The sequence below is a fragment of the Coturnix japonica genome, chromosome Z (genome assembly GCF_001577835.2).
Source record: "Coturnix japonica isolate 7356 chromosome Z, Coturnix japonica 2.1, whole genome shotgun sequence".
In the NCBI taxonomy this organism is placed as follows: Eukaryota; Metazoa; Chordata; class Aves; order Galliformes; family Phasianidae; genus Coturnix; species Coturnix japonica.
The window spans coordinates 56,111,054-56,131,165 of NC_029547.1; the positions used below are offsets into that span (position 1 = coordinate 56,111,054).

Here is a 20,112-nt window from a genome sequence, read left to right on the forward strand (position 1 = left end):
CCTAGTAATCTTTGGTGCATTCAAAGAGAAAATATTATTCACTCTCAATATTTTCCAAATGTGAAGAAATAATTGTAAATTGCAAACAGTAAGCACTCTGTGTTGAATAACAACTCTAGGGACCACTTGTCATGCATGCAAAATGTATTACTTTGTTCTTTTTTTTCAAAGGCAGGTGAACAAAATACAAGAAACACTACAGCAATCATCAGACCGGGTTTGTGGAATTATCTTAAAGACAACTCTTTGGATAGAAAAAGGAATACAAATAAAAAGCACATAATAGATTTCATTGATTTAGCCCACTCTGAGTATGTAACTAATCAAGGTGTTTAAGAACATTTAGATGTGTTGTTTGAACAGCAATCCATGTCTGTCAGTGCTTTGCATTTTAAATTCTTGCATTAGCTTCAGGGGATAACAGTGGTTGCACTCAGTTGTACGAGGAAGAAAAGATAAGGAACATCAATATGAAAAAGCAAGAAAAAAAAAGTCTTTTTCAAAGTGCCTAGTGTTAATTACTAGGTTATGAACCAAAAAGGAAATGAGTAATATTCCAGAGATGGAGTTCACAGCATAAACATAAATCTAATTCAGAATTCAATACAGTCTTAACAGATATATTTTCTAACAGACAACTGCTTTTTCAGTTTAGAAAGTTATTTTTTCTGGATTTTTGAATGCATGAAAAAAACCCTTAACTTTATCTATAATAGCAAAAATCATGCTAATTTGAGTAATGGCAGCTGAACGCTGACAATAACTGATAGATCATGCCTGAAACAGACAGAATATACTCACTTTGTTCCAAATTAGGTTCCAGTCTACAGTAATTGCAGGAGGCTACTCCAACAGGTGGACCCACTGAGGTAGCATATTGAGATAAATGCATGGCTGAGTGGATTATACAAATGAGTCTAGCAGGCACTGACTTGTGAGGCAATTAGTGCAGTGTTGTGTAGTTTTGTGGAAAACAAGGGGTTTTCTTGTTCTAAGGGTTCATAAAAAGTCCAGGAAATTTTGTGCCTACAGGGTATAACCTACCCATAGATTAAGAAGAGGTCTATAGACCTGTCTGGTCTATAGCATTTGTACAGTGGTAGGTAAGGGAAAGTTCTGTACTACTAGAACTGGTTTTGGGAAATGCCTAATGAATGAGAAGTATGAAAGAAAATAAATATATCTTGCTTTTAAGTCTAGGTATAAGATTAAAGAGATGAGATGAAAATTGTGCACTCTAATCCAACTGACAACTGTGCACAGACAATCACATACCACATCCCAGATCTGTTATTTGTGGAAAATGATACTCTAGTTGGATGAACTGAGGACTAGACTGGTCTAAGTAAAATACACTGATGGAAGATTACTTCCTTAAAACACATGCAAAATGAGGGGGACTGGAGCCTTGTCTCTAGAACAAGCAGTAGTAGCTCTCCTCTCTTTCAAAGTACTTTGAAGCAAGAGATACAAAGTACTGGGGTTGGAAAGAGAAGAGGGAATGGGAAAAGATTAGGACCCAAAGAAGGGACAAGTACATTGAAACAGCCCATCCAAGGAACCACATTAGAAAAAGTGCTACCAAAAAATGGTTAATGGTCTTATTAACTGGGGACTCCTCAATGAGAGGCACTGAGGCACCCACTTGCCACCCAGACAATCTCTTCAGAGAGTTGTGCTCTCTCCTGGGGATCCATGATTGAGACATCAAGGAGAGACTACTGGGTCTGACAGTATGAGACTATTATCCACTTCTACTCATTCAAGTTGGGTTACAGGAGGCTTTAGAAAGGAAACTACAAAACATTAAAACAGCAAACTTTACATCTCTTCTAAGGTTGCTGCAGAAGCTGGCAGCCAAGAAGAAAAAGGAGGGAATGGATCAGGTGAATGATTGGCTGTGTGGATAGTGCCACGCACAGGGCTTTAAGTTCTATAATCTAGGACAGGACTTTGAGATACCAGGCATTTTGACATCATATGAGATGCAACTGACCAGGAGGGGCAAGAATGATTTGGCAGAAAACTGACTGCACTGAATAGCAAAGCTTTAAGCTAGATTTGATAAAGGAAGGGGATGGTTCTGGGTGACAGAGAAGAACCAGGGAATGCTGTCACAATATTAATCAGCAGTGAAAAACTCAGATTTGTCCCCAAGGAACTCAGAACAACTCCTCAAGGAGGGTAACACCGTTGATAGCCATTTCCATCACATCTGAAAAGTCATGGCTGTTAGGCAAAGAACACAGTCACTGGAAAAGGGAAACATGACTCGCATTTTTAAGAAAGGCAGAAAGGAAGATCAAGGGAACTACAGGCTGGTGATCCTCTGTGTCTGGTAAGATCCTCCAGGAAACCATGTTAAAGCATATGTGAGATGAGGAGGTGATCTGGGACAGCCAGTGCAGCTTAACCAAGGGCACATTGTGCCTGATCAATGTGATGACCTTCTACAATATAGTGAGAGCCTTTGTAGACAAAGGAAGGGCAACAGATGGCAACAAATGTTACCTACCTGACCTTCTGTAAGGCCTTTGGCATGGCCCCATACCACACCCTTATCTCTAAAGATGAGAGATTTTTAGACATTCACAAGCACTGATAAGATCCCCTCTCAGTCTTCTCTTCTCTAGGCTGAACAGTCCCAGAACTCTCTGCCTTTCCTCATAAAGGAGATTCTCCAGACCCTCCATCATCTTTGCGACCCTTTGCCAGTCTCTAGAAATTCTTTCTTTAACTGAAGAGCCCAGTACTGGACATAGCACTCCTGATGCGTCCTCCCCAGGGCAGAGTAAAGAGGGAGAAAAACCTTGCTGCTGGCCACACTCTTTTTAGAGCACTATAAGTCTCTACACAGATGAAGATTCTTTTTTGTCTCCCAATTATATCTATGCATTGCTTATTCCTAATTATGTTTTCTTCATAAGTGCTTTCCAATAAAATTGAAGCCTGCTGCTTAAGCTCTTGTCACACATCTGTCTCATACATGTGATGTCAATTAAGTTACAATTAATCACCAGAGAACTTTATGATCTGTCAGTCAACACTTATCTAGGAGGCTTTCCTATTTATCCAGTTGAATAGGTATGCATTGTTAAACAATGCATGTATTATTTTCTTCTTTGTGTATTTATCTTGTATTGAAGCACTGTACAACTTAAATTAGTATTTATATACTAAAAACAGGAAAAAAATTACTTCTGAAATCAGGTAGTATTATAATTAATTAAAAAAGGGTCTTCAAAGCTGGTCCTATCGATGTATTTTCATGAAAGCTTCATATATAAATGAAATACTGAATTGTTATTACAAATCTTAATATGGATTATGCCCTGAGTTCCTTTTTGAGTTAATACAAATTTTATCATAATTTGCCTGCAAGCCTGGCAGGAAAACTCATTTTAATGAAAGATGAAGAGGAGCAAAGAGATAAAAGAAGCACCATAGCACCATATTGAAAAGAATGCAGTATAAACAACGAGAATGTAACAGTCTGAATGTAAATCTTCCTCTTTCTGAGGAAAATTGGGAAAAAAAAAAAAAAAAAAAAAAAAAAAAAAAAAGAAGACAAAACCCAGGGACAAAACCCTGCCTTAAACATTCACAGTAAAACTTGAATTTGCTGATTTTATTTCAGCAGTATCTTGTCTCGAACAGATTTCTATCTAACTAAAAATTAATTTTAGATATTGTACAATAAAGTTTAAAAAAAATAAAAATAAACAACCATTAACCAACAAGAACCTTAGAGAAGACCTGCAAATTCTTCTCTGCCAGTAGATCCATGAGAATACAGGAGGAGAACTGATATGTTATAATAATAATATAATAATGATTTTATTTAAGTTATTCTACACTGCAAAGTCCAAGTATGAGGCGTTCCTAGGAATACAGATATTGTCATCAGAGCTTACTAATTCTCTTGGATACATGTATATTTCAGACGATTTCAGTTAAAATATTCAGTTAAAATATATTACTTCACACTACTGACATGATTCAATATATTCAGTTACGTATAAATTAATAATGGAAATTTTAAAAATCTATGAATGATATTGCTCCAGTTGAATTGAAAGCATTCAATTAACAATAGAAATGGTTACTGGGTATAAATACTTTAGAGGAATGTCCAACTTCACAAGCATCTGACATCATGAAGCATAAGCACACACGATGCAGCCTTGCACAGAATTCTCATATAATCTAGAATTAGCAGCTAAGCTCCCTTACTCTATCAAAAGAAATTTCTAGAGAAGTGTCTCAGAAACTCTGATGAAGTTCAAACCATGTTAGTTATGAGCCCAAAACAAATCACACAGTGCCTCATTTTTTTATAAGTCTAGACAAAAACACTTGCCTACTGGATGTTCAGGATATTAAATCATACACAACCTTAGTGGGTGAACTAGAACTTTTTTCCAAATTGATTGGACTTCAAGTATTCATGTGGAACTGAGGAACCATGAGGCGTCTCATGCTGAACCTACATAGATAAATCAGATTGCTCATTGCAGTTCTTCAAAGGTTTTGTTGATCGACCTTGCAGAAATGTAAGCAGGTATGTTAATCAAACATGACTTACCTTACGTAGGGCCATACCTAAAAATCAGGTGAGGTAGCTGTCTCAATCTGACATCATTCATGGGGCAGAGTGGATTTCAAAAGCTACTCTAAGATGCTAATGACATGGCCAGCTACTGCTTTAAAAATATATACACAAATAAATAAAAAAATTGCAACTATGGATATTCTGTCTGCGTTTGTCTCTTGTTCATTTAAATATTTAATAGAAGTTGCTCAGAAAGATAGATAATCTGTCTTCTCTTATTTCCCACCTCCTTCATACATTTTACAGCTGTCACATTTTTTTTTTTTTCTAGCAGGCAACTGAAACCATGTTATAGGAGGCAACATAGTTTTGTAAAAACATACAACTGAATAATACTATTTGGAGATGCTAGATGTCTGCAAGTTAGCCTACACACAGGTGCACGTTTATAATTTTCTCAGTTCCACATCTAATTGACAGGGTCTAAAAACTGTGAAGTTTTCAATATCAAAAGCACTTGTCAACATGACTCAGTCAAGGAACATATTTAAAAACAGAAGAATCAATTACATTTAGAATGTCTGTGTCATGTTAAAGACAAAGTTTCATGTGTGGCAGAAAATTGAATGCTAATGATTTAGTAGTCCTAACTAAGACTCCGCCTTTTAGTGAGAGGAAACAGCATCCAAATAAATACTGCTGAACAATTTAAGACTAAATACCATACCTAAACAAGAATGTCTAGCAAAGATGTGAAGATGTTAAATAAAATAGTGAATAGCTAGTTTAGATTCAGAAGGATTCAAGTCATTTGAAATGCTTGCATTGAATATTCAAATTTAAAGAGCCAACAAAGTTTAGGCCTGCTTATTCTGCACAAAAAAACCTGATACTTAACTTTACTAATACAAATATCCCTTAAATCTGCTCTTTCTTTCACTTACATACTTATATACTGAATAATGATATAGCTTTATGTTGGTAAGTCAAGAAGCTTAAAAGGGTTTTGGTAAATTCTTCCCAAGAACTCACTGTGGCTCAACTTCATTCTTAAAGGAGATTTACCAATGATTTCTTCTAGGCCAGCTTCCAAAGTGTCTGAAAAGTATTTTCAGTGCTCTCACTTTGAAGTCTTTTTGTCATATTAGCTGTAAAAATTCCAACAAGTCAAATGCTAGCACAGGAACATTCACATGCCGATACAACATATATTACTCTATTCATTACAAACTGTCTATAAATAAGCAGGTTTTCTAGAGAGATCTCAGCAACAGAAAGGTTAGAAATATTGAGGAAACAAAGTCAGGGTATTTTTGTTTGTTTGTTTGTTTGTTTGTTTGTTTTTGTTTTAATCTTGGCAAAAGGAGAACATGAAGGACACAGGACTCAATGCAGAACTGGGCATGGTGTATAAGAAACCATGAAAAAGAGGAGTGCCTGGCTAACACTGTCTTAGATGAAACATTGACTTTTTTGCAAATCTAGTCTAAGAAAGTTTACAGCAGTATCAGAAAATTCTCAGCTTTGCAGATCATTTCATGAGAGACACTGTGAGCTTAGGTTTGTGGTCTCTGGCAACATCCCACATCAAATCACACTGAATAAATAGTCTAGCAAGCATTCCCACTTTTTCCTTGAGACTTGATGGCTGACTTGGTATTACTTACAGCACAGATATTGTAGATGCATATCAAGCATGAACATACACACCTCTGAAGCGCTATGGTGAATAGGAGAGAACATGAATACAAACAGAAGACTGAGAGGTCTGACACAGAAGTATGAATAAAGCGTTACAAGGCTTAGTTAGGCAATGCTGAACTTTACTCCACATCATGATAATCCCTCCAGCTCTAATAATTTTTCTTAGTACCTTGAGACCTCTTTCATTTTTCCAGGTCATAAGCTACCATACAACTGGAAGAACTGGACAACATAATGTTACTTGAGCATAGGATTGTTACCAGAGCCATGGGCAAACTGTGTGTTTCACTAGTCATTCATTGACTTATGATCAAGAGACAAACAGGACACTATCCCTCTGTGGCTTGCTGGCCCAATCAACCACCACCGTTCCCAGACTTGGGAAGTACAATGTGTATAAATTTATAAATAAATATTATTTAGATATTTGCTAAAATTACTTACAAATATCTAAATATTACTCAGATACATAAAAATGTCAAAAGGGAGATGGGAGGCAAATGGATTAGGCTAAGCGGCTCTCGGGTGGCACATAGCAAAAGGACAAGGAATAATGGCCTACAACTTGAACATAGGTAGTTCTGTACTAACGTGGAAAAACTTCATGGTAAGGGTGATGGAGCACTGGAACAGGTTGCCCAGACAGATTGTGGAGATATTTAAGTCTGAGCTGAATGCCTACCTGTGACCTACTGTAGGATACCTGCTGTAGGAGGGGAGTCGGACTCAATGATCTCTTGAGGTCTCCTCCAGCCCCTGCAAATCTGTGATTCTATATAATGAATGCAAGTAGTACAAAATGGGCATGTACTGTAGCAGGGATCTTTTGCTTCTTTCTGCTCCTCTTCTCCCTTGTTTCTCCCCACACCATTAGTACTGGATATTGAGGTTTGAAGGTTATGCTTATACTAGTTCTTAGATTGCTATGACTTGCATCAATAAAAACTTGGTGCTTTTGGTAGTTCTTGTAACTTTGAATCTGGGGCTCATAATGTACTTTGAATGCTTTTAAGGTGTCAGGAGGGAACTCATTATGATGATATTTTATTTACATTTGGAGATCTTCAGGCATTACTGTAGCTAAACAGATAAGTAAAAAATAGGGACTCTTTATATACTAACACAACCTTTTTTAATCTCTAGTTTGATTACATCTTGCCAATGACACAGAATCTGAGAGGAAAAATAATTCTATATACTTGTGACTGCCAGGAAATTAAATGAATATATCCATAGCAGAAAAATGATTTAATGGTGTACTTTATCCTAAAGACCTGAGAAGTTTCTTAACGTAAATACATATCTTTTAGCACATATTATAATAAAAGTAGAATTTTGCTCTGGTAGTCTAATAGTTATTCAGGCAGTGAGGGCAGAGAGACAAAAGCATAGTCTGGCTGTTTCACATCACCAAAAGAAACTAAGTGACATGATTTATCATTACTTTACCTCAGTTTTACACTTCTGGAACTTCAAGGCTCAGGGAGCTGCACTGGAACACTGAAGTGATAAATCAAGTACCATATTCCATTCAGAGTGAAAAATAATCACTGTGAAAATATTCTAAAGTGTTTTGTAGAAATCTGAGAAGCAGATTGGGGAACAATCTGAGTGGGGACATTCTAATGTAAATCAAGCGATGATAACTGTTTTCTTCCTGTACTCAAATGATAATCCAGAAGCAAACTGATTACAAACTTTAACAAAAAAGAATTACCATTTTTGTTCAACAACCATCTCACAAATTATTTTCCCAGGTTAAGCATCTTTAATCTGCCTTTTCTAGAAATAAATAAATAAATAAAGAGGTGCCATTTTACAACTTAAAAGAAAGATTTGTCACCTTGATGTCAATTTCTTTTTCATAACCACAGAAGTGGTATAAAAATATTTAGATCTTTAGTCTCAGATAATTATCAGCTTTCAAAGTAGAAACATATTAGAACTCTCATGTATTCCTACAATGGAATTATCCTCAATAAACAGTAGCATTTACATGCACATTTGAACCTTTTCCTGTTTGAATTGTTATTCCTGTAATCATTCTAAATATACAGAATGTAATATTTGTATCAGTGGCTAGACTACTGTTGCATTTTAATTCATCCTATTATTTGATATCTTTTGAATCATTAAAATCATTTCAAAATGACTTTCATTTTAGCCAGCTTCCACTACTAAACATGCATTATAGTGTTGGATATTTTGGGTCATCTTTTTTGAACAGTGAATATTTTCCTTCAGTTTGATTCCAGATCCGTACTCACACTTATAACAGTTTCTAATTAATAATAGCTAGTTAATAATTGCTCATTAATAGTTGCTAGTTAATGATACAGAGAAAGTATAAACATGTAATTAATTTCATAAATATCTTTTTATTTTCAAAACATTTTTCATATGTACAAGCTGGGATGATAGCTACACAAAAATTATTATGAATAGTGTGACAGTTGAATAAAGTAAGGGATTTACTTAAGTGCTATTAAGTAATCAAGAGAGTCTTCTAGCGGTATTCTTTGTAAACAAGGATATTATTAATCCCTTATGGTAATTCCTGCAGCTTTTAAAAAGGTCTTGTTTTTGCTTACCTTTAAGGTAATTGAAACAGTGGTAAATTTTTTTTTAATACAGCTACAAGGTTCAATTTGCCCAATACTTTCTCTTTTTCCATATTCTTTTAGACTTGATGCACAAGAATGAGCTATATACCTTCTCATAGATAGCAACACTTATCAAAAAGATACTGGTTAATGTCGTGCTGAATCCTGATGCAAGTTGACAGAAACAGATGAGTTCTCTCAATGGACCATGAAAGTGCATTTGCTCATACCATATGCATTAGTCACAGGGTATAAATTTACAAGTATTTATCCATAAGGACCAGATTTGGAAATGTTCTAAACATTATCTTACTGTCTGGATTTAGTTCTTCACAGTTACGAGTAATCAATGAAATTAAGTAGGTAAAAACAAGTAGGCCATCTAGACATTGCCTTCATAGAGGAGCAAAGTCACTTTTTGGCAGGCATACTGCATGCGTTTAGTTCTGTAGTTTTTATATACAGGACTAAACACTTATTTTAACATAATAAAGAAATGGAAAACCCTTGCCACTCTAAATGGCAGCCTTGTAGTTTTGCATTACTTAGGTGAGACACTTTGGAGGAGTGTAGGAAGGAAGAAAATATCACTGTTTACTAAAAAGCTACATACAGAGAAAGGGCAATTAAAAAGATGGATAGCATCATGCTCTGAATCCCACTTCTGAAAAGACCGCACAAACTGAGCAGAAGCTGAGCAATTGCCTCAACGGAACAGGAGAATTTGGAACTATTTATGGAATAATTTCCCAAATTCTACTTTTTAAAGAGCTTTTCTCTGTAAGATTTTCTCCAGAATGTTTTCTGGGGTCCATAATGAGTTAAAAGAATATTTATCTTCACAGACAGTTCTGCAATAAGGAATATTCTAATTTAATTCAGTATAGAAGGCATAGTTCATGATCAGTCTAATGAACAAGAAAAAAAGTCTTGAAGCAGCTTTATCTCATTAACACAGCCAAACTTTCATATTCTTATGCACTATCTATTTTTAATATCAGGACTGAGCATGCAAGCATGATTGCATAGGCTTTCCATCAGTCTGGCCCTAATCTCCACCCAGTGAATACAACCTAAATCTTAGGCAGCTACATTACCTATTTCTTCCTTTAGAAGTAACATGAAAATAATCATTCCTGATGAGCTGTTTTAGGAAATGTGTATTTAATTAACACCATCATCAAAAGTCCTTTACAGAAATGTTCATAAAAATAGCACATTTGCTGCTGTACACCAATCATGAGGAGTTATGGGGGCCTTTTAAATACTTCCTTCTCTGTTATTTTTAATAACAGAGTCCTTCTTTTCTTTCTTCCCACCCTTCCACTCAAAAGTCTAAAAATATTATAGCTTGCTCTACATCAAAAGACAGAATATTCTAATATTGCCAATTAGCTCAGCCCCAAAGTCTTTCTTGTTTCTTACCTTAACTTACCCCTGAGAAGCAATTCTTTTGCTTCATGCATTACAAACACAAGCAGCAATTACTTATTAATATAAAAAAGGAGATAGTTAACAGAAATAATCGATGGTGCTAAGATATAAAAAAACAAACAGCATACCTAAAAGAGGTTTAAAATATAAAATGTAATGAAAGCATTATTATGTTGTAAAAACATTACTAGAAAGGCAAGAGAACAAACACTGAAGGTTTACCAGAAAGGTAGTGGAAGAGCATACCATTTCCATTCTTAAAGTCATCTTCTTATAATCTCACAGCTACCAGTTTCATCAGAATACACTGTAGACTAATCATTTGAGAAATATATCTCACCAGATTTGGCACAGCAATAAAATCCTGCTCTAAAGAACGTGCCCTGAGAAAACACAGGGTATGCTCCTGCCAGCTCCACAGACTAATAACTTATCCATCAACAGTCAATTATTAGACTATTACTGGAGAGAAAAATTGGTGAGATGTGCTACAAACTACAGAGCTGAGTGGCTTTGCCCAGGAGAAATTGCCATCTCAAAGGTCAGCAGATAATGCTCATTTTTTCTGTGCCTCAGGCTTTCAGCCTTCGTATTTTCCCATCTTTCCCTTGGGAACAGGGTGAAACGACGACGTGGATACCAATTCTTGCACTTTCGATGGAAATAAATCACCCCTTCCCACACGGATTGTGGAAGACTTTCTAATTATCTACCATTCTGTTAAAACAAAGAAAAAAAGGGGAGGGAAAAAAAACTAACAGAACAGAATGTCACCTAGGAGAAAGCAAAGGTAACTGTTCTGTGGTGCATTTATTTCTGCCTTGTTCATTCCAGATGGGCATAGAATTACTTTAGATGTTATGCTAATGCTTTTTTTTTTTTTTTTTCCTTCTTTTCACAGACATAGCTGTGTGTTTTAATCAATGATTCCATTCTTTTGCCTCTGACTACACCCCATTTTTGCACTGCCACAAGTCATACAACACAGGTAATGAACACAACCCTTCTTTTCACTCAAATCTTATGCAAGATTAAATATTTACAGAAAACTTCTCAGAAGATTAGTATCACTTATCAGAGCTCCCATCGGGCCACACAAAGTTACAGCACAATCTTTAAGATTTGTGTGGGGTAGTCAAAACAGTCTATTTGGTAGGACTGGTGATCTACTGCTCCTGCCAGTGGCAAGGCAAAAAAGGAAGGAAAGAAAACACCCAAAGCTTAGTGAAATCATCTCCCTTATGAGGAAAGGCTGAGAGATGTGGGACAATTCAGCCTTGAGAAAAGATGGCTGAGAGGGATCAATATGTATAAATATTCTAAAGAGTGAGTGTCAAGAGGATGGGGGCCAGGTTCTTTTAGCGTTGATCAGATACAGAACAAGGGGCAATAAGCACAAACTAGAACAAGGACAGTCCCACCTGAATCTGAAGAAAAACTTTACTGTGAGGGTATCTGGGCACTGGCACAGGTTGCCCAGAGTGGTTGTGGAGTCTCCTTCTCTTGAGGTGGTCAAGACCTGCCCAGTCACTTTTCTGTGCCACTTACTGTAGTACTGCTTGAGCAAGACGGTTGGACTAGATAATCTCCAGAGGTCATTTCTAATCCTCAGAGTTCTGTGAAAATTATTCCTGTTCTTCTTAAATAAGGGAATGCTAAACATGAATGAAACCCATAAAGGGGTTAATTCAGCTATTTGAAACATTTCTCATTTAATTGACACATTTCATCAATTGACACTGATTCTGAAATGTTGACTTCTGAGATATTTCTTAGTCTATTTATATTGCAACCTAAATGATTTAACTTTCAAAGGCTTTCTGAACACTGTATTTCATATATTTATGATGGTAGCAAAGAGCTCATTGCTCTGGTCCAGAAGCAGTACAGTAATGCACATGTGCCTACACCGGTGATCACAGTCCTTTGTGTCACTCTGTGCAAAGCTCTGCCAGTTCTTTCCAATTGTATTAAATAAATACACTCACTGTATAAAAAAGTGGCAGGTCAACATGTACTCTCAGAAAGATCTTTCTTTATCATGGGCAACTGTGGTGATAACTTTATACTCCCCTTGGACCATGGGAGGTTATGGTATCATTTTCAGTGGGAACTAAATTCCACTTAGTTAAACCTTTTCTGGAAAAAATTACTTCACATGTGAGACAGTAATACTGATGTCTATGTGTAACCCTCCAGGAAACCCAAATTCCAGGATAAATCTATGTTTTTGCTACCTGAATCATATGTGGAGGCAAACCACATTTTAAATAAACTGCATGTTAAGAGCTTAAAAATGTGAGTCTCAAACAATAACTCACACAAACACAGAGAGGATCTCATGGGGATTCCTGGCAAACCACAGGCTCTGAGTGCTTTTTGAGGGGTAGGAGGTTATCAAAAGAAAGACAAATCTAGCTTCTTTCAGTGCTGTAATATAAAGCTGAAAGGGTTTTTTTGTTGTTGTTTTTTTCAAATAAATGATATGTGTGGAAACTATAAAAATCTTTCAAAAATAAAGAAAGTGACAAGAGTATGAAAAGGGGGGAAAAAAAAGCTTGTTTATCATTAACAGGTAAAAACTATGCAGCTGATCCTACACACAATTACATGCGTGACTAACCTTAATAGATCCTCAAGTCAAGCACAAACCCTGAACGTGAAGACCGTAACAATCTTATTTAAAAACTCAAAGTAAGAATGTCATTCCCACTTTGGCCTCCCCCAGTGTAGAAACCAATGGCAATTCAGGTCGCACAAAACATCCTCTGCAGCTCAAGGCACTTCCAAGCACCCTGCCAGCATTCTGTCCTGAGTCTGAAGTTATCTTTACTTCCTTGACTCGCTTTGTGGTGAAGGTACATAATTCTTTCTGTTACCTACTTGCAAAATCTGATTATGTGTTCTTTCATGAAGATTCTTCTGTGAACTTCTAAATATAAACTCATCACTTCAAGTTGTCTGAAAAAGCAGTATTTGTATGTAAAAGAAGAAAGACAGCACTGGTGGAAACAACCTTCTTAAATTCAGTGGGTTAATAGCTACAACAAAATATTTCAGAAAAATCAAACAAGTTGAAGTCTATTTTCTTTGATGTAAATATAGGTCTGACTGCAATAGTCACTCAGTGTTGTTAATCAAAGCAAGAAGAGCTACACCAGCAGCAATCAAATTTAAATAGAGAAATACATTTCAAAGCACACAGAAAAGAAAAATAAGAATTTTTATGTCTAAGTGATTCTTCAGTAGTAAAAAAAAAAAAAAAACAGATGAAAAATTGAAAACTTTTTCTTATTTCTGATTTACTTTTGTCTTAAACTACACACTCCGGCACTGCACTCTATTAGCTCAGATAATAGAAATTATAAAGAGTATTCTGTATCTAATCACTAAGCTTAATTCATAAAATGTTATACACATATATGTGTTTTTTTTTCCATCATCTTCAGTAGATTTTATGTTTTCACAAACAGGCTCTAACATTTCTGAGGAAAATTATTTTAGGAATAATCAGCTACAGACAGGACTCAAGCTATATACTTAAGCCTTTATCTTCCATGGATATTCTGCACAGCTAGTTGTGTTATTCATATGCAGTCCCTTGAGAGATTTGGGTAATGCATCAATAAGCGTAACCGCTAAATGTGAATTGGGATTGCTTTTATTAATTTTTCTCCTCCAAGTATAAAATGCAAATTATGAAAAGTAGAATTTGCATCTTAGCTTGCCTTACATATTATCTCTGCTCAGCACCTTAGGAAATTGCCAGATATTAAGTTACAGTCAAAGCTTCACAAATACCATCACAATTAACTGGAATAAGCATAATTTTATTTAACTTCCTGACTCAATCATGCTATGAACTGTAAGAATCATCATTTGTCACATCTTAAAAAAGCATAAATTGTGAGCTATAGTTTGACTGCTATGAACTATAAGTAATGTCTGTCTTCCTAAAGATGTATTTGCTTTCATGATATCTCAGATTGGAAAGCAACCCACTGCAAAGACAGATAAATCGGCATCTCAGCAGTTCAGTGGCTGACTATTTATGCTGCTTTTATACTTCATCCTGAAGACAAGTATCTCAGCAAATAATTTAACAGTTAATTTAGCAAATCTTGTGGCACAAATCCTAGCTCAGTTCTCTGCTGATCTCATGGCCACACTACTTTCACTAAGCTTCATATTATCCAAGTTTCCTTAAAAAATTTATTTAAGCCTTGAATAAAATGCCGAAGTAATAATAGATGTCTATATAGACAAATACAATTCGACTCCTTTTACTGCCACAGCACCCACACACAAAGCATGAGAGGGACAGTGCTCCTTTTGCCCTAATTCCTATGTTAAATAATTTTTATTTGCATTCTTTTCAGAGTTCTTGGTCATATCTAAGTATATATTTTCATTCCATAAGACTAAATAATTGCCACATACCTAGCCTCAAAATCCATAAATCTAAAATATTTGTGGAAACAGAATCCCTTCATTTGTCATGACTTTGTGTTTACTTAAGATGCTTTTAACTTTAAGCATAAATAGTACTTTCTTAGTAGACTTTACAATCTTAGAGGGAATAAATAAAATTTAAGTTATAATTCCTGTTACGCAATTCCATGATGACTGTGTTGAAAAACACTGCAATTAAAAATAAAAAAAGAAATATGTAGTGAACCCTCAGGTCCTCATAATCAGTTTGGAAAGGCAAAAAGAATATAAGACAATCTAATTCTACAAAAAGGTATTCTTTTCATTTAGGGTCTTGTATCAACTCAGTTATGATCTAATAATATAAAGGCAACATTATGCATTTGATGTTTGCTTTGTAATTGCTCTTTCATTGCCTAGCAAATATGAAGCAAGCACTGGTGATGTCAGATATACAGAAATCACAACTAAATAAGATTCAGTTTGTTAAAGCTAGAACTGTGGGATATGACTTTATCAGATGGCACCTTAAAGGATTTACATCACAGGTAAAGAATCAAATCCTTCTGCAGGTCTGTGCAGGAAAGTTCAGAAACACGGACTCAGTCACGCATTTATGAAGGTGATTACAATCTGTCATTTGATACTTCTGCCAAACAGAATTGCATGACATGCTTCCAAGATTTGTGCATCTTCTATAGCTTGTGATGGAACATTTCCAAAGGTGAAGGAGTTAACTTTTCTCCCTCAAAACAGACTGGAGTGGTCTACTTAGATTCATAATTTTTCACTAAGTGACACAATACTACAAAACATTTGGGGCAAGACCTCAGTGTACCACAGCTTGAGATAAAACCTTTCATGTCATGAAAGACCTAGCCATCTGTGAGTAAAAATTGTGGAAGAAGCTTCATAAAAATAGACATCTGTACTTACAAACAGGATTACAACACTAATTCTATATTTTCTGACTTCTGACAGGCTGAAGAGAAGTAAGAGTTATTAGCCAAAGAAATTGGCTGAACGCTTGATTAGCAGCCAGCAAAAAGACATAAGCTGAAGTTCAAAAAACCAAGAACTCAGCAGAAACAGTGAGTAAAATAATCAGCTTACCTTTGTAATTTTCCTGGTCAACAACGGGATCCAATAATTTATCATCAAATAAAGTACAAGTATTACCTCTGTATTTTAAATTAAATGAAAGATCCCAAAATATGTTCTAGTATTGAGTGATATTACTTTTGATTTCCAAGTCTATGAGGGATCAGAAAGAAGCATATGGTGTTTTTTTCCATTGGAAAAGGTATGTCTCAAGCCAAAACTGCAACCTGGAGTGCAAAGCAGTTGTTTACAATACAGTTCCCACATAATAAATGCAAAAGAAAAGCAGGGACAGGGACCTGGTAGAAAGAATGTTTTGTTTTTTTTTTAAACTAAGACCTAAAAGATGACAAATTATGCAGTAGCCAGGAAGAACTACTCTTCCAATCCAGCTTTGACTTGATTTTACAAGTGCATTAGAAATGCTCTACAAAGTACGAAAAAGCAAGTGCTGCTCTATTTCTCTAAAATTTGCCTAATTTAAAGGAACTAAAACACAAATATCGATATCAGGTCAGTCCTTCCCCAAGGCAATGGACTCAGAGGATTACTCAGCCCAAGGCTTTTTTGTTCTCCTTTGTTATCGTTCACCTCTGTATGTTATCCTTCCACAATTGATACTAAAAAAAGAGTGAAATTGTATTTCAGGCAAAGACAGCCAGAGTCTCAAAATCAAACTGTCTGACTGCACTCAATTGGCAAAGGGTGTAGCTCACTGTAATATACAAGATTCTAACAGCATGGAAAAATAGAATTTGACCTGTTCTAAAAACTAATATTCTTTCACTAATAAAACAGAACTGCAACTTTAAATATTCACTGCCAGCACCAAGTTACAATCATTCAAGTCAAAATAAGATTATTCTCTTGCTGTTTTAAACAGAAATCTTGGGAAATGTGTTTGCAGTCTACCTGTGTCTATGGCTGCTTAAAGAGTTAATCACACATTACATATTGCAGGTAAGAGGGTGATACAATAATTTTCAAAATAAATTTACCATGGATTTTTAAAATTATCCATTTCTGAAGAAAATATCACCAATCACAGAGATGCTCTGAGGTAATTCTATGTATAACCTTCACTTAGGTTATGTAAAAAATATTTTCACATGTTAAGAGTGACACAGAAACAAAAATATTTTTATCAAGTGTTATAAGCTCTGATCCATTGTCTTGAAGAGTGGTTTATTTATTTTTTATCCCAAGTGATCTTATTTCTGAAAGAAGTCTATCTGGGTCTATTAAAAATGGTACTGTGAATTTATTTCCACATAAATTATAAAGAAAATATAACAAGATCACTGAAGTTGGATGGGACCTCCAGAGATTCTCTAGCCCAGTGTCATTTCTCAACCAGAACAGGTTGCCCAGGATGATGCCTGGTTGGGTTTGTATTCTATCCACAGACATAGACTCCTGAACCACTCTGAGCAACCCAGTCCTGTTTGATCACCCTCAGTGCAAAGAAAGACAATCCTAATACTAATTCCAATACAAAGCTTAGTTCAAGATCCCAAACCTAGTTGGGATTCACCTAAGTGAATCTTTCTGTGACTGCATGGTTACCTGGTAATCCACAAAATGCCATTCTAGTAGGCCTCAGACTTTTTGCTTAAAATTATCTGAGTCACTTAAATGTACCTTATAATTGTCACTTCAGAGATGTTCTAAATGGAATAACTCCTTGGGCCTAACTACATTTAATCATTCACATCTATTCAAAGCTGTGCTGAATATGTGTAAATAACTACAAAATAATGCCACAAACCAATACTTAGGTACTCTGAATATTACGAAACTGCACAAGAAAGCACAAAAAGAACAAGTATTTATAGATATAGCAACACTTTAGTACATTTTGAAAATGACTTACTTTTCCTTTTCTAGCATTTCTGTCTCATAAGTTGATATCTTAGCTTCTGTCCCAACAGGATTTACTGTTCTTTGTCTTCTCTTTCGTCTTGGAGCATTACTGATGACATCAGGACTACCCAGTAGGGAATCTCTTCGTTCTGGTGCTGCCAAAAGGAAAAAGAACAAAGTTAACCAAAGTCCCGTAGACAAAATACTAAAGGAGAATTCTTAAACTATTTTTTAAAATTATTAAAATTATCATATTGCTAAAATGGACTCCAATTTGATAGCAGTTGCTTTCAAAACAAAGTGATTATATAAATGGAAATTCATAAAGATCATATTTAAACTAGAAAGATGCACTTTCTCTGATATTTTAATGTAATCACTGGAGAATCAGATGAGCAGTTTTGGACTACAAGCATACTGATAGTCACCTGTTTCCTCCTTTTAGATTCTCACATGTCCCACCAAGATACTATATACAGCCCGGTTTCACCAACTTGAAGTTAGTCTTTGCAAACTACAAATTAATTGGGAAAGACATTCATACAGAATGGGAAGAAAGGAGCTTGGATGTTTTGCTTACTGCATGGTTTTGTTCAGAGCCCTATGTCAAAACAATACACAGTCAGAATGCAAGAGTGTTATAGAACTTTTAATATCCATTAGATTAAGTCCTTGAAAGAAGCTTATCTCTGTAGCCAAGTGCTGTGTTATGTTATATGGTAGTCATACAGCTACCACAAACCACCAACCCATAAATCCTTAGGGCTCCTGCGTTTCCACCCTATAGGCAGAGTAGACAGCCTGGTGTATGTACACAGAGGCAAGAAATCACCCATCTGGAGCAAAACAGTGCATAAAGGTGCTAACACCAGCTTATCAATCTACCCATGGAGCAGACGGCCCTGATTCAGAGTAAATCCCTCAAATGAATAGAGTAGCTGTAGTTTGAAAGGAATAGAGGGACAATTCCTAGGTCTTCACAATATGAAACTGGATGACCTGTGTCCATTGGCTCATCTACTTAAGATTAGTAGGCTGTATTCACATACAATTTTAATTTGCATCACTACCACATAAACTACAACTACACACATGGTTCATATTTATATTACTTCATCAAGCAAATTCATAAAAGATGCTGTCTCGATTCAAAAGTAATCTCCTCTCTGCTTTGACACTTATCTACTTGAAGCCTGAATATCAAGAAAATTACATTCTTCCCTGAGCAAAAGCACTCCTTCCTTTCCCTTAACGTTGCTGCATGCTCACAAGATATGCAGGCATTTTTATTTCAGCCATCAACATTTGCTAAAGTGCTTTTATTTGGTATGCCGGCTTTAAAAATAAAATCTTTAATTACCTTGAAATTTAAAGATAATGACATCCAGAGAAGCAAGCATTTCAACTGAAATATATCAAACAATAATGTAGTGACTGAGGCTGATGCTATTATGGTAACCTTCTCGATTATTACTTTCTGTGTGTTTTAGGAAGGTTTAATCTATTCATGAATGAAGGACACCATAATTTGAAATTCTGTATTCAAGGTTTTTACTGAGAGTAAATAGTGGGTCCCAGTTTTCATTCTTTTCACATTTGTTATTCAGCTCTTCAGAAACTGAAAGAGGCTGAAAATATTCAATAAACGGTTTTTGTATTTCTCAAAAAAATGGTGTTTCTAAGAATATTGCTAAATGAAACATGCAGAAGCTCCCTAGAGCCAATGAGACTATTGCTTACTGTTAAGTAAGTGCTTAGACACTGGAACCTCCTAGCTTTTACCAGCAGGAATAATACTTATATATACTTATATACTTGTATACAATGCTATACAGACTTACAGATGGTTGTGGAGTGGCAATAAGAATAATGTGACATATTTCCAAAGTACAAGATAACTAATGAGTTTCAAAGTCCGGTACAGACAAGGTATGCTGTCTACAACAAACGTTTAAAAAGGTTAAGTTACAACCTAATCCTTTCCACTAATATTTAACTAGCTATGCATACTTTTCCAGTGCTAACTGTTAAAAACATTTTCATGGCTGTTAGTTACTATTTACTTATCAGTTACTTACAGCACTCTGAGGGTAGGATACTGAATACTTATACTAGTACTATTTTGTATGTTGCAGTGCCAGTTCCTAAAGTCAGCCTCTTCTTAATTAAGATACATAAAATAGTTTACGGTAAAGAATTGAGTATACATCAACAAATTCAAATAATTTAGTTATCACAGACCATATCCTTCCTTGTTGCTGTCTCCTCTCAGTCTCCGCTTTGTTAAAAAGTAGATAAAAAATTAACTGTATACAAAACTAAAACAATGCTGATGTTAAATAATGCCTTTGTACTTCTAATAGTGTAATAGATAATGGTACTCTGTAGACAGGCACTTATGCTCAGGATTGCCTAATATTTGTG

At 35.5% G+C, this 20,112-nt stretch overlaps 1 protein-coding gene across 1 annotated transcript in view; it reads right to left on the minus strand.

The window, feature by feature from the left end:
- Positions 1 to 20,112, minus strand: part of XRCC4 (X-ray repair cross complementing 4) — a 163,523-nt gene that overhangs the window by 39,872 nt on the left and 103,539 nt on the right. The window contains 1 exon segment of the mRNA XM_015849760.2: positions 17,699 to 17,843. Within this exon segment, the coding sequence (XP_015705246.1) occupies positions 17,699 to 17,843 (145 nt within the window).